The 20,314-nt window shown below is 38.9% G+C and overlaps 1 protein-coding gene across 1 annotated transcript in view; it reads right to left on the reverse strand.

Moving 5' to 3' along the window:
- Positions 1-293: 293 nt before the first annotated feature.
- Positions 294-20,314, reverse strand: part of DKK2 (dickkopf WNT signaling pathway inhibitor 2) — a 106,073-nt gene continuing 86,052 nt past the window's right edge. The window contains exons 2-4 of the mRNA XM_070408605.1: positions 7,119-7,269; positions 5,736-5,891; positions 294-2,637 (exon numbers count right to left, since the gene is read on the reverse strand). Of these exons, the coding sequence (XP_070264706.1) occupies positions 2,387-2,637; positions 5,736-5,891; positions 7,119-7,269 (558 nt within the window). The 3' untranslated portion in view covers positions 294-2,386. The remainder of the gene's footprint in view (positions 2,638-5,735; positions 5,892-7,118; positions 7,270-20,314) is intronic.

The following is a 20,314-nucleotide window of genomic DNA, read 5'->3' on the forward strand; positions in this document are numbered from 1 at the left end:
AATAGGAATAAATGGGTGGAAAACATAATCTGAAAAAATAACTTTCTAACAATTACAGCTGTAATGCCATGAAATAAGCTACCTTCAATAACAGCGAGCTGCCTTGCACCATCTTATGGTGATGTTGTCCAAAGGATTTCTACTCAGACTGAAAAATAAGACCCTGTCCAGTTGAGCTGTGAAAATCTATGATTATATGAAAACTTCTCCCATAAGAAAAACACAGAGATACTTAAATTCAATTTTTGAAGGAGAAAAATTTAATATATTTTATCTTATTTATACATTCCCCCTAAATTACAAAGTCAATTGCTGCAAATATATTCTGCTACAAAGCTTTCTGTAAGAAAAATCTCTATAAGAACATACATCTCATTAACATTTCCTGTAAATAAATTACTTCAAATAATAATTTTTGAAGGGATGTACAGAAGGGAAATAATGCAGAAACCAGATTGTAAATATAATTGTTACATGTAATTGTTTGACTGAAATGCTCAATTTTTATGTTGCCAAGCGTGTAGAATCCTGTTTGTACAGACTTTGGTTATTGAATAGGTTAGTTTGAAAATTTTTGTTTTCACAGACATATGGAGGAAACGTAAATCTTAATTATCCTAGTAAACGTGTGTGGGAAGCTTAAATTTTTAATAGACATGCAGGCTCAGGTTCAATTTCTACTGGGAGAACTTGAATTTGAGACTAAAGATAAACGTTAAGTAAAAAAAATAAAATTAAGGAGTGACTTTAAGTTTATAAAAGAAAAGGTCAAAAGTAACAACTATAAATTTTTACCTTATGCTTTAGACATAATGTTTAGAAGTGATAGAGTAAAAAACAAAAAGATAAAATGGTTTCAAAGAATGAAGAACCTGTGGTTTTTATAGGTTAGCAATATGTAGATCTTACAAGTTATTCCACTTATATATATATTTTTTTATCTCAGTGGATGCAGAAAACAGAAACTGTATCTTTGTAGGAGAAAAGAAGTTGTAGGGGAAGGTTGATGCAGAAAAATCAGATATTGCTACCAGCCAGTTAGAAGCTTATTTAGGGCAATGGAACCTTACTATGTACTCCCTGTCTTGAGAGTTCATTTTGTGAGAACTCCTCATATTACTTTAGGACCTCAAATGTATAAAATATATATTTTGAGGTCAAGTTGTGACCTCACACTGTTATCATCTGTGTGGTGAGTATTTTGAGATCGCAGATCCCATAGAAAACTCCACGTAGGTTGTGCAGCCTTGGATTCAAAGATGAAAAGTCATGTTGTGCTTCAGACATGTCTATGTATTTCCCAAACCTGGATACTGAACCGTTTCTCCCATTTCCTCACTGGCTTCAGTTGGGGACAGATGCAGCTCCAGTCTGCATTATCAGCTTCACCCCGCCGTACTGCAGAGCACATAAGGAATACGTGTGCTTACCAGTCTAATGCTATCAACACTCAGGGAATGCCGAAGCCTGAAAAAGTAATGATCTCTCTATTAGCTTGGTTTCCCATACATTTTGGCTATCTTAAAAAGATTGGTAATCTGTGAAAATTCTTCTCTGCGCTTTACACGACTACTGGGGTTAGGTTGGAAAATAACATGTATTCATGGCAGGAGTCACATACAATCTAGAAAGATGAAACAATGTCCCTTGAGAATCTGAATGGACTACTTTTGTCTTGTTATGCTGGTTCTGATTACGTATAGGTGAAAGTAAATATTGGAAAACACAAATAAGCAGTTTGAGGAAAAACAAGTTGTTTTTTTTCCTTTTATAAAGGCCTTGATGGAAGACCTGCAATTATTTTGAAATTATTTGGAAAGTATCAACTGCTTTCTGTGTGTGTGTGTCTACCAAGGCCTTTAATTGAACAGTAAAAGCAGTGTTTCAAAATAAACGGTGATCTGTGTTACAAATTAACTCTGCTTCATTTCCTATTTAACATTTTTTTTCATGTTTTACATTCTATGTATACCAAGATACACTGGGAGTGTTTTATCAAACTCTAACTTGGAGTAGAAATATGGCTTTTATTTTATAGACAATCTCCTATCTGGAGGAAACCGATCCTGCAGCACAGCCTAAACTCTTGAGAAGTCACATGGTCAGTGATTTTCACTGTACTTTCTTTTTTTAGTAATTGCATTTTCACAAGTGTGCACATTATTTACATAAACAAGCTGCATAATGGAAACACACTAGTTGTACTACATTCGTCACCCTTTCCAATAGACTTAGTTCTCTTTTTCTTCCTCTCGCTCTGTGATTCATATTCTTATCACATGCCTTACATTAGCCATTCTTCTGAGAGCCAAATCCTATTTCCCACTGTGCTGTGATGCACTAAATGCAGATTCAGTCTGCTCATGACGCATTTTCTCTGAAGTGATCATATTTTCTGACACACGTGGAGTCTGGCTTTGGAGGAGTAGGTAGCATCTTTCCATACTTTACAAGACAGGCCCTTTGCGCAGTCACACCGCTGGAAAATTTCCAGCCCGTGAGAGCCCTTCTTGCGCTGTTTGGTACAGACTTCCCCCTGATGGAGCACTGGCTTGCAGATTTTGGTCCAGAAGTGACGAGCACAGCAAAACCCTTCCATGCAGTCTGATGATCGCAGGCAGGGGTCTCCTTCGTGCCCTGCAGGATGATAACCAAAATATGTCACCTCAACACTTCAGAACAGTTCTGCTTTGCAGTCAGAAGCACATAAAGTATTTTTACTTATGCTGCCTTCCATAATGTCTTGGATTAAGAGCAATTGGCTCTTCCTCTAATCTGACCAATCCGTTATTGTTTATTTCCATGTTTGCTGTCTGAATATAAAATTTAACAAATAGCTAGACTGTATTTTGTCTTCTCTTTATTTTTTCATACTCTACTTCTAGATAGTTCCATGCTCATTATTCTTTCTCTTTTTACTAGTTGAGTGAAAATAAGAAAATAAAACGAATTGCTTTCAAATTAATTAATGTTATACTTTTCTTGAGAGGTATAAACAAACCCTGATTGAAGGAGGGGGCTGAAATTCTCAGGAACTCCTAAGATCATGTATCAGAGTCTAGCCAGGAAAACAGAAACTGATTCTTCAAACTACAAGGTATTTAATGCAGAGAACTGGTCACATGGGTAGAGGTAGGGCTAAGAAGTACCAGAGGATGCTAAAGCAACACAGCAGGAAGCCACTACCACATTCAGGCTGGAGAATCCAGAGGAGCAAAGGATGGCAGGACAGAGGGCCAGGATCACTAGCTGGGATGAGAATTCATCAGGCCCAACTGGTGGGACTAAAACCCCAAGGAGATACAGCTCTGCCAGAAGCACTACTGGAGGCAGGGAGAACATGTTGGCTTTTTCTTTCCTCTTCCTCTCAGTGTCCCACCACAGCAAAACCCGTGTGGCCAGGAGCCACTGACAGGGAGCCTAGGGAATGCAGTCTAGAAAGAGTTGTGATACAGAGAAAGGGCAGAAAGCCCCAGGGTCAACCACGAAGTCATCATAAAAAATCATGTGGTGCCCTGACCAGTTTGGCTCAGTGGATAGAGCATCGGCCTGTGGATTGAAGGGTCCCAGGTTCGATTCTGGTCAAGGGCATGTACCTTGGTTGCGGGCACATCCCCAGTAAGGGGTGTGCAGGAGGCAGCTGATCGATGTTTCTCTCTCATCGATGTTTCTAACTCTCTATCCCTCTCCCTTCCTCTCTGTAAAAAGTCAATAAAATATATATTTTTAAAAATCATGTGGAGCTTTGGCTGTTATAGCTCAGTTGGCTGGGCATCATCCTGTGCACGAAAAGGTTGCTGGTTTGATTCCTGGTCAAGGCACATGCCTGGGTTGCAGGCTCAATCCCTGGTAGGGGGTGTGGAGGAAGCAGCTGATCTATGTTTCACTCTCACACATTGATGCCTCTGTCTCTCTCTCTCTCTCTCTCTCTCTCTCTCTCTCTCTCAAAAAAGAAAAATCAAACACACACACACAAAACACGTGGAAGCACAAATCTGGGTATTTAATTCAGAAAAAAATGATTAAGTCAGCAAAGAGCCTCCAAACATCACAGTTGGGTTGATGTGTAACCTGTATAAAGAAGGGGTCAGCAAACTTCTCTGTTACATACAGATTGGAAATAAAGTTGGTTTTCTAGATCATATGTATCATAGCTCCTCAATTCTACTGCTGTCTTACAAAAACAGCCATTGATAATGCCTAAACGAATGAGCAAGTCTGTGACACAGTAAAAGATTATTTACAAAAACAGGCAGCAGGACAGATTTGGTTCCTAAGCCATAGTGTGAGAATCCTGGTCAAAGGGTTTTCTGTCATCCCAAATGTAACCAATCCTACTGTGTAATGTGAACACAACTCACTAGCCATCAGCATAAGGTTTCTTCCTTCTACCCAATCATAAAATTACACATATAATTATATATAAATACTTAGCAAATTTGAAAGTACACAATGACATAGGCATCTTTGAATAAAGAGAAATACTCATGTATTAACTATTGCATGTGAATTTGGTGGAGTAGTAATAGGAGATATGGGTAAAGGACTTAGGCCTTTAGGAGTGTAGACAAAAGATAATTGAAGAAGAATTGTCAATCTCTAGTCCTATCCACATGACCATTTGTATTCCAGGTCAGACTAATAGGTCAGTATCCAATATAATACTCTCTATGCAGAACATGAGAATGTGGGGAAACAGTTTTTGTGTTCAAGCAAGTTGGGGAAATACAGTATTTTAAGAAGTTAATCAGTTTTCCTCATTGCTGGACTTCTCAGAGCCTTCAATAGAGCAATCTATATATATAAAAGGCTAATATGCAAAGTGTAACCAGGAGACCAGGAGTTCGATCACTCACTATGACGTGCATTGACCACCAGGGGGCGGTGCAGAATGAAGGAAGGCCTTTGCCAGCAGCCAAAAGGCCCAGATAGGCTCTCATCTGTGGCCAGGTCTAGGGACCCTACTGTGCACGAATTTCGTGCGCCTGGCCTCCAGTGTTTATTATAAAGTTCCCAAAATGGTGAGATATATTATTACAAAACTCTTGAACACAGGACACTTTTACTCACAGAATGTCTTGAAAGAGTAGTGCTCCACAGAATAGACTTGCAAAAAGCTTCCTTTAAAAATGGATGTGTTTCATACTTTCAAAATTTTACTACTGGTAATAAGGTTCATATTTTCAAATTTAATTATCAGGGATTCAACTTCTGAAATATTTTGGTACACTTAAGAAGATTTATGGCTATTCATAATCACACTAGAAACCAATTATTCTTGGTAAATTTATTTTATGAATAGTATGGTAGCTGGTTGTCTAGTGAAATAAAATTTCTGAATCTGCAAAGGTGAGAAAGACTCAAAAACATAGTGATTTAATCATTTGGAAGCAAACATTTTCCTATTTATTTTTCAGAATGCTTTATCCTTTGATATGTGACAAATGCTTGCATAGGCAGTATCTTCTAAATCTCATGTAAAAAGACAGGGTTGTTAAGAAAATGACAGAGTTGATCAGACTACTGCAATTCTTGTAACACACATTTTCTAATAATTTAAGATCTCTAAGAAGCTCTAAGCATCCTCAAAATTAAGAATTAATAAATCCAGTTAAAATCTTGCCTTTAAACTGTCTTCTTTGTATATTTCTAAAACCAATGGAATCAATTAACTATATTTTCTATACATTTTTATAAAACAATAAAAGTAAACATAGAGCTACAGTTATCCCTACCTTTTATGTGTGACATCTTAGTGTGTGGTCTTCCTAGATTCTGCCACCCCAAGTCGTGGTTTGAGTAATGACCATGGTTTCGATCTTTGTGCCGAGTGCCATCCAGAGCTGGGATGTGCGGGGTTAAGATGCTCTCAGTGACTGGAATGCAGATGCCTGGAGATAGTCAGGTAAGCAGTTAGTCTTATTCAATTCTATACAATGTGGTTCTTATCCATGTGTTCTCCTGATGTAAGTCATGAAGCCAACTATCTATCTATCTATCTATCTATCTATCCATCCATCCTCCTACCTGTCATCTATCTCTTCATTTGTCCATTTGTTCATTTACCAACTTATTGAAACTGAATATTCAATAGTTTGGCCCTGAGTCCAAATTTGATTGGCATCTTGTCTCTTTCAAGACTAAGTGACCTTGGGCAAAAATAGGAATAAAAGTAGAAATTCATTGTAATACTTTAAGCAATAAAACAAAATTTAAAAAAATAGAAATTCATTTTACTGAGCTATTGTGAATACTTGTGCAGGCTCAGAATAGTGCTATAGTGAAGTATTAAATTAATATTACCTATTCATACTTTAAAAATGTCTGTCCAGACATGCATCTTTGGGACTCATGTCCCTTTGTTCAATCACCAGTATAATCCTAATCTACACTGTAAAGCTCTCTAGGGTATGAGGTCCTCTTCCCTTTACCTCCTGTCCAAGTCATTTCCAGTAGGACTATGCCCAGAAGTAAGGAACAAGTATAAGAATATGAGCCTGATTATGTTGTTTGTGTGACTGAGTGTATGTTTCTGATCACCTTCTGCAATTATTTAGTGTTTTTTACCACATGTTGTCTATGGTTTTTCATTTCATTATTGCTGAATTTGTGCCTATAAGTTAATTGAGATTGAGTGAAGCCATGCTTATGGAATGGCTGAGGAATAGACTCCTGTATCTCCTTTCATAGGAACCAATCACTTTATCACCATCTGAGTGTACCACCAGGTAAGGCCTTCAAAAGAGGAAATGAGTATAAGATTCAAGGTATGAAACGTATGAAATTGGGAGACGGACTCATAATTGCATTGGTAAATCATAGAAGATTATTTTCTTTAGTTCTTTTGGATGTCTTTGCTCATGTGCTTAGTGGAATAGAACTAGCTATTTATACACAACTCTTCAACAGGATAAATCCAACTCAGCATAGATTATTAAATACAGAAGGTGATCAAAGCCTAGGAACAGGAAGATTTTAGAAGTAATCCAGGTAATCTTATCTAAACTATGTTCCAATTCTTGCCTATTTGGAAAGATTCCTTACATGTCAGGAATCCAAGGAGAAGGTAGCCTAACATTAAAAGAAAAAGGCCCAGCAACACTGGGCACTATCATTACCATTATTGCAGCGGTTACCAGGACAACACATGCCATCTCTATGGCAGCGCTTCTTTTTCCTTCGACACACCATGCAGGCTGAAGATCCTTGGTGGGGACTGTGGCAGTATCTCCCAACTTCACATTCCTTATCACTGCTGCAAGGGTAGGCCTGTCAGGAAGTGGAAAAACACCAAAAGCAAAGTAGATTAGATCTTTTAACGGCTATCAAAAGTTGTTGCAAATTATGATGGAAAATAAGTCACAATAGTACCATTGTATTTGGTTCTGAGCATAGATCCTACGTAGAGACCCCTACTTAATTGAGAACCTTAGAAATATTGATTATTGATGGTGAAAAAAATACAGTTGACCATTTATTTTCATTGACACAATTTTGGATTAAAATTTAGACTTTGCCCCCTGGCCAATGTGGTTCAATTGGTAGGGTATCATCTGGTATACCCAAGGGTTGACAGGCTCAATTCCCCCATCAGGGCATGTGCTTGGTTTGCAGGCTTGATAACCAGTGGGGGGCATGCAGGTGGCAGCCAGTCAATGTTTCCCTCTCACATTGATGTTTCTCTCTCTCCCTCTCTCTTCCTCTCTCTCTCTAAAAAAATCACCAATACCAACAACTTTGCATTGATTTGTAGAGCGATTAAGAGTGACTTTGGGAGCTTGGAAACAATTATGATTCTTACATCGCCACTGATTTTAAGTGTGTAAGAAACAGTAAGCTTAGCCACTCCACTTTCATCTGCTAGACTAGGATGAATGGAGGGTTAAATAACAAATGACTGTGCTAGAACCTAAAACACATCTGCCTCATTATGGAACACATATTTTAAGAGTGACAGCCATGCCCTAGCTGGTTTGGCTCAGTGGATAGAGTATCGAGCTGTGGACTGAAGGGTTCCAGGTTCGATTCCGGTCAAAGGCACATGCCCAGGTTGCGGGCTCAGTCCCCAGTAGGAGACGTGCAGGAGGCAGCCAATCAGTGATTCTCTCTCATCATTGATGTTTCTATTTCTCTCTCCCTCTCCCTTCCTCTCTGAAATCAATAAAAATATATTTAAAAAAAGAGTGACAGCTCACACTCCCTGCCAGAGAGCAGCAAGGAGCAGAAGCACTTCCAGCGAGGTGATGAGCAGCAGTAGCAGTGTCCTGAGTGGTCAGAGAGATGCTAAGCTGCAATCACATCATTATGTTCTCAGGAAAAAAAACAAGCAGGCTCCTTATACACAATAGCCCTAAAGGCTACTCCACCTTTAATTTATACAGAAAGGACTTCTATTCCTACTTCACTACCAGGTTATGTGTTTACAAGACTAGTTAAGCAGTGTCATATTATCTCAAAAAACAAAAAACATATTACACAGTTATATATTCTTTGCCTCCTGGAAGTTATTGGAACACTTAAAATGCCCCTTTTCAGAGACTGAGAGTTGATATGTCATACCACACATCAAACTTACACATATTTTGAGACACGTTGACAATTAACAGCGAGACTTATTTATGTCTTTTTTTTTATTTGGTAGTTCATCCCCCACCCAATTTTCAGATTAATGTATTTGTTTTTAAAGCAAGCATAAATGACATGAATACAAAACAGATACCATTATAATAATCTGATTATTATTTAACAGGAAAGGAGAAAACTAGATAATATAGGTATGCCATTTATACAGCTTTGCCAGGAAGTTGCAGTTAACATTCTCCTAGTCTGTCCCACAGATGGCTGGGGAAAGGGATGAAAACTAGGTGCATGCCCAGTAAGGTCTGGGCGATGTGGGAAGATGCTTATTTGTCAGTTACACCTGGGAACAAGTCAGTGGCCAGAATAGGCCTGGCCATTGCAAAATCTCAATACTTAACTCCTGAACAAAGGAGACCACCGCCCCCCCCCCTCTTGCTGCTCCCTCCTGACCCCTGGCTAGCAGGGCTCTCATGGACTAATGAATTTTAATTAGCCTGATGCTACATTGAACCCAGATCCAACATGGAATGGAAACCTTGGACACTGGCCCTATTTTGGCTTTGCTGGAACCCTAGCTACATATTTTCCAGGACTGGTTTAAGGACAATGGATCTTTGCAACTCAAGAAATAGAATTCCAACCTAGCCGGTTTGACTCAGTGCATAGAGTGTCATCCTGCGAACTGAAAGGTCCCAGGTTCTATTCTGGTCAAGGGGCACATGCCCAGGTTGTGAGCTCAATCCCCAGTGTGTGGTGTGTAGGAGGCAGCCAATCAATGAATTTTCCTCATCATTGATGTTTCTATCTCTCTCTCTCTCTCTCTCTCCCTCACCCTTCCTCTCTGAAATCAATAAAAATATATTTAAAAAAAACACACACAAATGTATTTTTAAAAAGAAATATAATTCTATGCCAATGAAAACCATTTAGTCTTCCAGGAGAGTCTTAGAAAATTCATTTTCTAAAGATATGGTAAGAGCCACCCCACTCCCACTAGCAACAGGGGAATTCCACCCAGCGATTCCTCCGACAACAAAACTATGGGATACAATTTTTGTGATTCAAATAATGAGTGTGATCAAATTATGAAATGAGGTTTGATGGCCTAACTCTGTATACATTGTTTATTCCTTTCCCCATTCTCTGTCCTTCTCATTCTCTTTCATTCTCTCTGTTTCTACCATCGCCTTTTCTCCTCTGTACTACTCCTACTCCTGTGTGTATACACTTTGTGTATACATGAAACCCCAACGTGTTTTTCATTTAGATTGGATCATCTTCAGTTAGAGGAAAGAAATACGAAGTTGCTGTGAGTCTGAAAACTTTACATGTGGTTCTATGAAAAAACAACGTACTTTTAGCTTCATTACAATGTACTGTTTACCCTCAAAAGAAAATAAAAAATAGAAAAGCCACTAACTTTAAATTGAGAATGCTTTTGAAGAACCGCACAGTGGCAATACCTGATGCTTATATTATTATAAATGAGCCAGATAAAGCTATAAAATGAATTTTCATATTATTATCCCATTCTGAACTTCATTAGGCTTAAGGGAGATTCTTAATGAAGTTAAATTTGGAGTACTAGGCTATTTTTCAAGACTCCAGATCTGATGAAAACAAAACAAATGTCACTTCCTGACTTGCTACACTCTTTCCCTCAAGCATTTTACTCCCTTCATTTTTAGACCCATTCATTTTAATTGAAATACAATTCACATGGATCTGATTCATTTACATTTATTTCATCAAATTGTTTTGCAAGAAACATTTGATGTCTTACAAGTTTTTTTTCCCTTCCTCAAAAATAGGACATGTTCTTTCGACAGAAATAAACATGTGCTACCTAAAACAACACGTGCAATTTACAACTCAAATAAAAAATCTTGAAGAGAATCAGAATATAAAATAATACTTGGTTCCAGTCCTAAAAAAATAATCTACATGGTAAAAAAACAAGTTGTTTGCTGAAAGCAGTTATTTATTCAAAAATTGTGGAAAGCACATTATCATCTTCTCATGCTTAGTTGATAAGAAATGAAAATATTGAAATGAAAAACATTTGATACAGATGATATTACCCAAAGTAATATGCAAAGTATTCTTCATTTGAATGGGGGCACAGTAAAATTCTCACAATTTTTCAGAAAAAACGCTCATGTTGTCTGAGGCAGTCTTTTACAGGGTAGGTAGTTTTATTATGTTTCAATATATCTTTTAATTGACTTAAACCAAAAATGACACAGACAAAAATTATGCAGGGTTTTTTAATGGAAGGTTATTGTTAATGTGAACTTATAATTGGAATGAAATCCAGAGTGTAATATTGAGAGGAATTCTTTGACAATTAAAAAAATGAATAATTGAAATGCAAGTCTATGTTACACAACTTCTAATATACTTATGAAAATCTTCGTTCCAATAAATAGCTTTATTTATTAATAAAATCAAGAAAGGATGAGATAAATTCATTGAAGCAGGTTTTTGGAAAAGCAGGTGATATTTGGGGGCCTGCTTGGCCTTCTGAAATCAGTATCCCCCGCACAGATCCACTCAGCCATAGTTTCCCTTTCCCTTGCCATAGTCATTAGCAAGACAATGCAGAACATGAGAAAATACTAGGAATCTGACACACTAATTGCAAAGCTTGTATTTTCAGCCCAATGAATTATCTGTTAGTAAAGAGTCTTAAACAAATAATTTTCAACTCCAGTATGAGGACTCTGCAGCCTGCTATTGAGCCCACACGTTACCCCTTTAGAATGTCTGAAAATGGTATCATAGTCGGCAAGAGAGAGGGGGAGGGAAAGAAAGAGGGAGGGATGGTGAAAGAAGCACTTGGTAAAAGATTTGTGAAGGATCCCGAAGAAGTGATGACTGTGGTGATTAACAGACCACTGAAGGGAATTATATACATTAATAAAAGTGGCATTCAGAAACTTTCTCATGAAAAATAATCTTTATTTTCCATTTACTTTGGCTGCAAAAATCTGTTCCTGGTCTGATTTGATGATGGGTTCATGACTAACAAAAAGTAAATTTGAGTGCCTGACTTTAAGTTTCCATTTAACAAAAATAATAATATGTTTCCCTGGTACTTGTGTTATAAATGAATAGGAAGACTGATTTATTTTACCTGCTGTGGAAAGTGTTCATAGTGAAGTTTTATGACTCTTTGGGATAGGCTAGTAAGCCAGGACAAGCAGAAAAGGGAAACTGAGACAGATAGTTAAATCCTATCTTCCCTAAACAAAGGATGATTAAGAGTAAAGGATTTGTACTTCTCCTCAACCAGAGGGTAAATAACTTAAGTCACCCTGCTCAGAGGAGTAGATAGCAGAAATCTAATTAGTGCCATTTGCCAACTGCCCAAGGACAGATGAAGTTCAGAAAATAAATATCACTTTGATACATCAGCATAAAGCTGATGAATATTTTATTGATCTTCCCCTTAAGACCTCCCCTAGATGCCGAGCTTTTAATACCTCTCAAAACCAAACCTAACGTCCCAGGACACGCTCTCCCTCCCAGGGACACAGGAACACACCAGCTTTTCTCCCCTCCTCCCTACTTCTTCACCCCACAGGTATGTGTCTCCTAAACATAAAGGACCCCGAGAGGCTTGCATCCAAAGGCAGCAATGGGCAGCAGCAGTGCATCCCAGAAAACCCCTCTGAACTTGTCCCCAAAACCTCTTTTCATGACTTCTTAGTGAGCCAAAAAAGACCAGCCCGGACTCATGTCCCCAGCCCTTCCTGTTTCACTGTCCCCAGCTTTAATAACCGTCCTCTAAAATTCACCTGTGCAAAGTCAAGAACCCACACACTACAGACCAGCCCTGGGCAGACCCACCAAGGTGCAGGGCCCCTTCCTGGTAACATTTTCATTTACTTGACTTTATGTGAACAGTCTGAGAAACAGTGACAGTCTGCGTCACTGTAAATCAAGTGATCGAATAAGGGAGGGACTTTAGTACACTTGTCCTATACTAAAATACTCCAACACTGAATCAGAAATCGGGCTGTGTGAGCATCCAAGAATCATCACCTTCATGCAGAGTCATTCTTGATTTAGGCTTGGTCACAATTAGGAGATGAATTCATTTTAGACACCTAATAATACCAGATGATGATAATAAATTAAGAATGTCTGAGAGCTGTCCACTATCAGGCCAAACACAAAGAAGATTTGCCCAATCCCCTTTCTAGAAAAAAAAAAAGTGGTTTTCATAAATAGCAGTGCTAGTTATCATTACAACCATGACATGGACTAAAAAAAGAGAAAACACATTGGACACAACTGGAATAATGTCCATCATAAACGAGCATTTCTTTTTAGTACAAAGGATTGTTTTCAGTCATTTACTCTGTGCCAATTTGGAGTCATTATTTAACATTTTAGCAATGAAGTGAACAGAAGTCAAGGGACTTCTGCAAGGAAGTCATCTGTGTGTGCTCAGCAGCAGCAACCTGGGGATTGCAGGCCTCACTGTGAGGTGTCATGACTAAGCCTTCTGTAGTGATGGTTTAACGCACATGTAGAGAAGGTGTTGGAGTGGTGACCTGTGAGCTGAATGTAGAGATTAGAAAAGTAAACTTGGCCATTTCTCTTTCTAGAAGCTTCCAAATACCAGCAGTATGTCCTGCTGCAGCTGTTGGAAAGACAGAATACTGGCAGGAAACACTGATGAGACTGTAAACAACATTTTCTAACCTCCTTTCTTTTTATTTTTTTTAATCCTCACCTTAGGATATGTTTTTATTGTTTTTTTAGAGAGAGAGACAGTGAGAGACATAAATGTAATAGAGAAACAGCTATTGTTGCCTACTTATGTACTCTGACTGGGGATTGAACCTGCAACCTAGGTATGTACCCTGACGGGGAATTGAACCCATTTATTTTGTGTATGGGATGATGCTCCAACCACCAGGGCTCATTCCATTTCTTGACTTGACAACCGTTTATGTCCAGATAAACTTAATGTAATCAGAGTTATAAGCAAAAGCCCTTCATACAAGTAATAATCCTATATAATAAAAGGCTAATATGCAAATTGTCCCCTCCACCAGGAGTTCACCTGGGAGTTCAACGGGAAGTTCCACTAGGGGGTGAGGCTGGCCCACCAACCACCTGGGGCCTCTCCCCACTGCCCAACCTGATTGCCCCAATCAGGGAGGGCCCACCAGATCCCACCTGTGCACAAATTCGTGCACCGGGATTCTAGTAATTACATAATATTCTAATGAACAAAAGAAACTGAAATGTTACTACATCTTATTTGAACTAACTGAGCCTTTTATTTTCAATTAATCTCAAATCTGCAGAGAGAAAAGTCCTATTAATTGTAGACTTAGATTTAGGTTTGAATTTTTTCTTATTTTTCTATTGCTTCCCATTCCTTGGAATACTCAAATGCAACAATGAAGTAATCAGATTGCTAAAAACAATAAAATAAGAAAAAGTGTTTCAGGTATCTCAGCATCACTGGCTGATGAATAAACATTTGGCCATAACTAAACCTTAGTTTAACTCCCAAGTTTTCAAAATAATGACATTGTTCCTGCTTAATCATGGGGGATAGGGTGGGGAAAGGAAGGGAGGAACATCACAAGTTGTTCATGTGGGATGACCACCCATCCGGATTTTTGCAAGACTGTCCTAGTTTTGTTGTTGCTTTAATCGGGACAATCCTTTATCCCCGCAAGCACTCTTTGTAACTACCTCGGAAGTTCTCTGAAGCCAGAAAAACATCATCAGCTGGGCAGGCAGAAAAAAGCCTGCAAGGGGTGGGGGAGTGGGAGGGGGTGGGGGGTGGGGACCAGCTGTGGGGATGAGAAACATTTGGGGTGAGTGTGAAGGTAGCAGCAAAGGGCTGGGGTCCCAAAGAAACAACAGAAGGTTGGCAATTATCATTTGGGAAACTAGATTAGACTGGCTTCTAGGTCCTCAGAGAAAAGATTAATTTCCCTTCTCAGACATTTCTTAGGAGAGATCTGTATTTCAATGAACAAGCAAGGCATGCTTCTCCTTTGGTCATTTCCAAGTCAAGCCCAGTCATCCTTATTGCAACTGAGGGAGGTCCAGCGGCATAGAGCTCACCTGGCTCCCGTGCAGCTGAATCCTGCCTGCAAGCCACAGGCTGCGCAATCAGATCTCTTCCATCATCCACAATTACTCTAGAGGATAAGGGTACACTCGATGCATCTTTGAGGATTTCTGAACGGAAAGCCAGAAGGATTGAGCTATATTAAATTCCAGGGGAAAAGTTCAGGTATTTCATGATGTTCTGGAGTTGTGCCATAGGTTCATTAAGGCAGCTGCTTGGTATTCATTCAATATTCAATAATTACTTATTCAGTATTTATTTATTGAGCACCAACTATGAACCAGACACAACTGGCTCTGGGATGTACAAATATTTTGCCTGTGTTACTCCTATAATAATTTTGAAAAACTAACATCTCAGCATAAGTTTATGTTTATTATTATTGAACATTGTATAAAATGAAGTTTGCAGTGATTGGACATGATTCCATTGATCAATGCATATTGATCCTAAGACACATCACAACATATTTGTTGATAGGTTTTAAAAATTAAATTGTCTTTAAAAACATTCAGTTAAGCTTTAAGATATACAAGTCATTACAACTGATTTGGGTGTTCTGTATCCAGAATTTTCCAACTGGTGGGGCCAGGCTTCACTTTTTAAAAAATTATGCTTATTGATTTTTAGAGAGAGAGGAAGGGAGAGGGAGAGAGAAAAACATCGCTGTGAGAGCATAACATCTATTGGCTGCCTCCTGCACACCCCATACCGGAGATCAAGCCCACCACCCAGGCATCTGATGAAATCAGCAACCTTTCAGTGTGTGGGACAAGGCCCAACCAACTGAGCCACACCAGCCAGGGCCAAGCTTCACTTTTAAAAAATTAATGGTAAAACAAAGAAAGGAAGTGCCTTTGTGCAATTAGGTTGTCCTGATCCAACCATTAAGAGTATCTTTGTTGCCCTGACCAGTTTGGCTCAGTGGATAGAGCATCAGCCTGCGAACTGAAGGGTCCCAGGTTCGATTTGGGTCAAGGGCATGTACCTTGGTTGTGGGCACATCCCCAGTAGGGGATATGCAGGAGGCAGCTGATTGATGTTTCTCTCTCATCGATATTTCTAACTCTCTATTCCTCTCCCTTCCTCTCTGTAAAAAAAAAAAATCAATAAAGTACATTTAAAAAAAAGAGTATCTTTGTTAAACTGATATTCCAAATTCTACTTTTAGTTTGTCATCCAAAATAGGTTTTTATACCTCTGGCTAATGCAGTATATTAAGATTTGGAATGTGTGATTGTTTGTTTTTTTTCCACTCCCCTAAAATGGCAAAACTTATTGTAAACACAGGTGTATTCCCAGACAATTTTAAGAAAAAAGAACAATGGAAGTTGAGTATCTGGAAATTAATTCCCTTAAGGTTGTTAGACCTTTGTTTTTGATATAAAAGTTCAGAATGGAGAGAATTTCTAATAATACTGCCTGGATTATAAATTAGGAATGATGGATTCCTACCAGTGGTCCATTAACTTCCCCAATATATTCAGAAAACCTCACTTAAACAACAGTTCCATGAAAAAAGGCAAGGTCCTCTTTAAATTCAGTTGTTCCACCCTGTTCTCTGTGTGTCATTAAGCAGAAAGGAGATTCCAGGGAATTCTCTACTTTGAACACATACCACCTTCTCAACTGTAACATGCACATTATGGCTACGGATCGCGAGGTAAATGGGAGGGTTAATCTGTCCCATATGGTCTCATTGCCTAGAAAAATCTAAACCAGGCAGTTTACATGGCTAACATTTTTGCCTGTTTTTGACCCTTGACCCGTCATTTGGAATAGATAGGGCAACCAACACTCATATGCCATGCTCAGAAAGCAGCATCTCAGAAGTGCTATTGCAGCAGTGGTTGCAGCCCTTTATACTCCATATACAATTATAAAGCCCTTTAGCATCCTGGGATTGGATGAGTGTAATTGTTCTAACCCAAACAGAGGGAGAAACTGCACAATTTCAAGTTTCCTTCCAAATCCAGGATTGCGTGTCTGTAATATAATCCTTCCACCGTAGCCTTGCAGATTTCCCTGACCTCACGGCCTTCGGAAAGGTAATATGGAAGGAAGAATTTCGGAGTTTTACTGCAATTTGAATTATGCCTCCACAATGAATTCATTGTTACAAGTTACTGAACTGAATCTCAGTTTCCTCCTTGATAAGATGGATATAATTCGTACCCTCAGCAATGTTTCCCTACTTATCTAATCATAAAAATCTCATGGGTTTTCTCTAAAAACCATTTGTTCATAGACCCCATAGAGACTCTAGTTTTGTAGAAGTGGGTATGGTCTGGGTATCTGTAGTTTTAATAAATACTGTTCTGGTGACCATATGATCAGGAAATATAAGAAAACACCGCTTTATAGAATTGTTGCAAAGATTAAAGATGCCTCTTGGAGAATATATATATATATATTTATATATTAGATAATGTCTCATCTACATGGACTCAGTTCTAACTCCCAGACAGACATGAGTCTAAGGGAGGGATTGGTTCCGACATCAATGTGAGTCTAAGAGACAACAACTGACAACAACTATTTCCAGGCATGTTCATCTTCACTCTTATTATTTACCCATGGTGCTTAGGGGTGGGCTTGAAACTTTCTAAAACTATATGAAAAAATAAAAGAACACATAACAAACATGTCAGTGCACTTTGGGAGAAACATAGTGTAGACTCAGAGCAGCCAACACACCCAATTTGGCTGGATTGTTTCGTACCCTCATGTGGTGTACACCTGTGTGTTATGAACAATGCATAGATTTGCAAGTTTGGGGTGAGTTTTTGTTTGTTTGCTTGTTTTGTTTTTATTGTATCCTGTGGCTCTTTACAAAACAAGCATTCTTCTTCATCATATCAAGTATGATAAGTAGATGATTATGTGTTTTTATTAATTTTTATTCTTTGTATACCATCAAATTCTCCTTTCCAATGAAAATCACACTTAAAATTCAAATACTGATGTCCAAGGAGATATGAAAACTTAATATACTTTAAAACTGCTGTTTAGAAAATACCTTTTTTATGATTATATAATAAGTCATTGTCAGTAAATATTTTACTTGGAGTTATTTTTCATTTATAAAATCATGGATTTAGAAATGAGGATATAAAAGAATGTGGTGTGTGTGTGTGTGTGTGTGTGTGTGTGTGTGTGTGTTTAAGTTATCTGAGGAACTATACTGAATAAATGTATAATAGAATTTACTCATGGCAAGGTGGCAGGGTTATTTAGAACTGAGTAAAGAGGAAAATTTAGTTTTTGCTTAAACCCTACCCTTTCAAACATTTTATCATTTCCACTAGCTGCATGTGTTATCTAGTAAAGTTAATACCATTTTAAAAAGAACTAATATTATGACATTCAAAGTGAAATTTCTTATTCTCTGCTAACTTATGCCTCTTGGTTTTCATATTAGGAAGGCTTGAAAGAACTTGGTTTTCCTAGAGACAGGTTTCTTGCAAGAGTATCAAGACATAAGTTTCTTGAGTAAAAGTGTTCTCTCTTATTTCACAAATGTCACAATTTTAGCAGAATCAGATTATCAGTGAAACACTCAAATTATATATATATATATATGTGAAACACTAAAATATATATATATATACAATCCATTTGTCCAACAATTATTTATTTGACCTAGTGTGTATTGTCTTGGCTAAATTCATTTAGGATACAAAATGCAAACTTTACACTTCTCTAATCTTGCTTAATTCTCTTTCATCTCCTCTAGGAATTAGGCTAGACATATTAAAAGGCCATTCACTACATTCTATTCTGCTATTCTGATTTTGAGGAGACAGTTGATGGAAGCTGATAAAATTGAAAGATTGTTTTCTTTTATGGTTGGGAAGATGAAAAATCAGCACAGCAAAATATAATCTTTAATATTCCTTTGCAATGAAAAGATTCTTAATTTCTGTTTAAGAGCTACTCTAAGCCCTGAACTACTTTTAAACCTGTGCTTGAAAAACAAATTGTTACTGCTCAAATTTAGAGTCATAAGCAAGAAGGCAGGCAGCAGTTTATTTCCCCATGGCATGCTGGGAAGGTAGGCAATTATTTGAGAAGAAGTACCATCCAACATGATTATCTAAATCAGTGGTTCTCAACCTTGGCTGCACATTAGAATCACCTGGGAATCTTTTTAAAATCCTGATTTCTGGGCTCCATCCTCCGGAAATTCAGTTTCTTTGTTACTAATGTTGTGGCCTCACCCCATAACAAAGAAACAGAATTTCTGGAGGATGAGGCCCAGAAATCAGGATTTTAAAAAGATTTCCAGGTGATTCTAATGGGCAGCCAAGGTTGAGAACCACTGATCTAGATGGTTGGAGCAAGAGGATCACCTAATAGAGATAGCACAAAGATCAAATCAGCTAAGAAACCCTTTGATTAAAAAAGTAGGATGAAGCCCTGACCTTTGTGGCTCAGTGGTTGAGAGTAGTCCCATGCACCAAGAGATCCGGGTTCGATTCCCAGTCAGTGCACATGCCTGGGTTTCAGGCTAGATCCCCAGTGGGGGTGTAGGAGCAGTTGATAGATGTTTATTTCTCATTGATGTTTCTATCTTTCTCTTCCTCTCCCTCTCCTTTTTCTAAAATCAAAAATATATTTTAAGAAAATAAAATAAGATGAAGAGGTGGTTCATAGTTCTAACACAGAACTCTGCCTAAGCAAATCATCTATTTTTGCCTCTGCCATTCAGAGGAGAATAAACAGTATGTCTGAGAAGAGTCTTGGACTGGGATCATTATCCTATATAATAAAAGCCTAATATGCAAGTTGTTCCCTCCGGTGGTCATTGGACTGGGAATTTGACAGGGGAGACTGGGAGTGCGGCCGCTCACTATGACGTGTGCTGACCACCAGGGGCGGCGCGGAACATGGCCAGCATCAGCGAAGCTCTGTGACCTCTGGCTGGCTACCTGGGGCAGGAGTAATGGGGACAAAAGTGCAGTGAGAATGTGGGGTGTCCACTGAGCTCACTCTCGCTTCCCTGGGACGCCAGGGCTCATTCACTGGGGAAGTCCCCACAATCAGTTGCAGGGCACCTACAAGAAGCCCGCCCCACACCCATGGGGCCTCTTCTGGGTGAGCCACACCGCAGCCGCCAGGACCACAGGGGATGGTGGGGCTCCCCATGAGTTCTCGCAGGAGCCGGTCTGCTAGGCCAGCCAGGAGAGAGCGTGCTGCCCACCTGGCTTCCCAGAGGGCCAAACTGTGCCGAGCTCACTGCATCTCTGTGTGGGGACTCAGGCACTGTGACTCAGGTGGGGAAGTGTCGGGGGGGCATGGGAGCCCGGGGCCCAGGTACTGCCCAGGACCCAGAGGTCAGCTGGGGCCTGCCCTTCCACCCCAGATGCTCATGCTTTGACAGCAGGCCAGGCCTAGGGACCGCACCCATGCACAACTTTTGTGCACCAGGCCTCTAGTGATATTAAATACCTCTAGGAAATGGAGGGATGAAGATGCAAGTTATAAGTGTATCTCAGGATTTATCTCCTGCGCTTTGAATAAGCCAGTTTGTTTGTTATCAAGAGAAAGGAATGGACGTTATTTCATGTAAATAGTTATTTTGCCATCTTTTTTTCCCCCCATTTCCCAACTTGATTTCTTCTCTGG

This window comes from Myotis yumanensis, unplaced genomic scaffold (assembly GCF_028538775.1).
Source record: "Myotis yumanensis isolate MYYU_CA2020_CCGP unplaced genomic scaffold, mMyoYum1.0.hap1 SCAF_1, whole genome shotgun sequence".
Lineage (NCBI taxonomy): Eukaryota > Metazoa > Chordata > Mammalia > Chiroptera > Vespertilionidae > Myotis > Myotis yumanensis.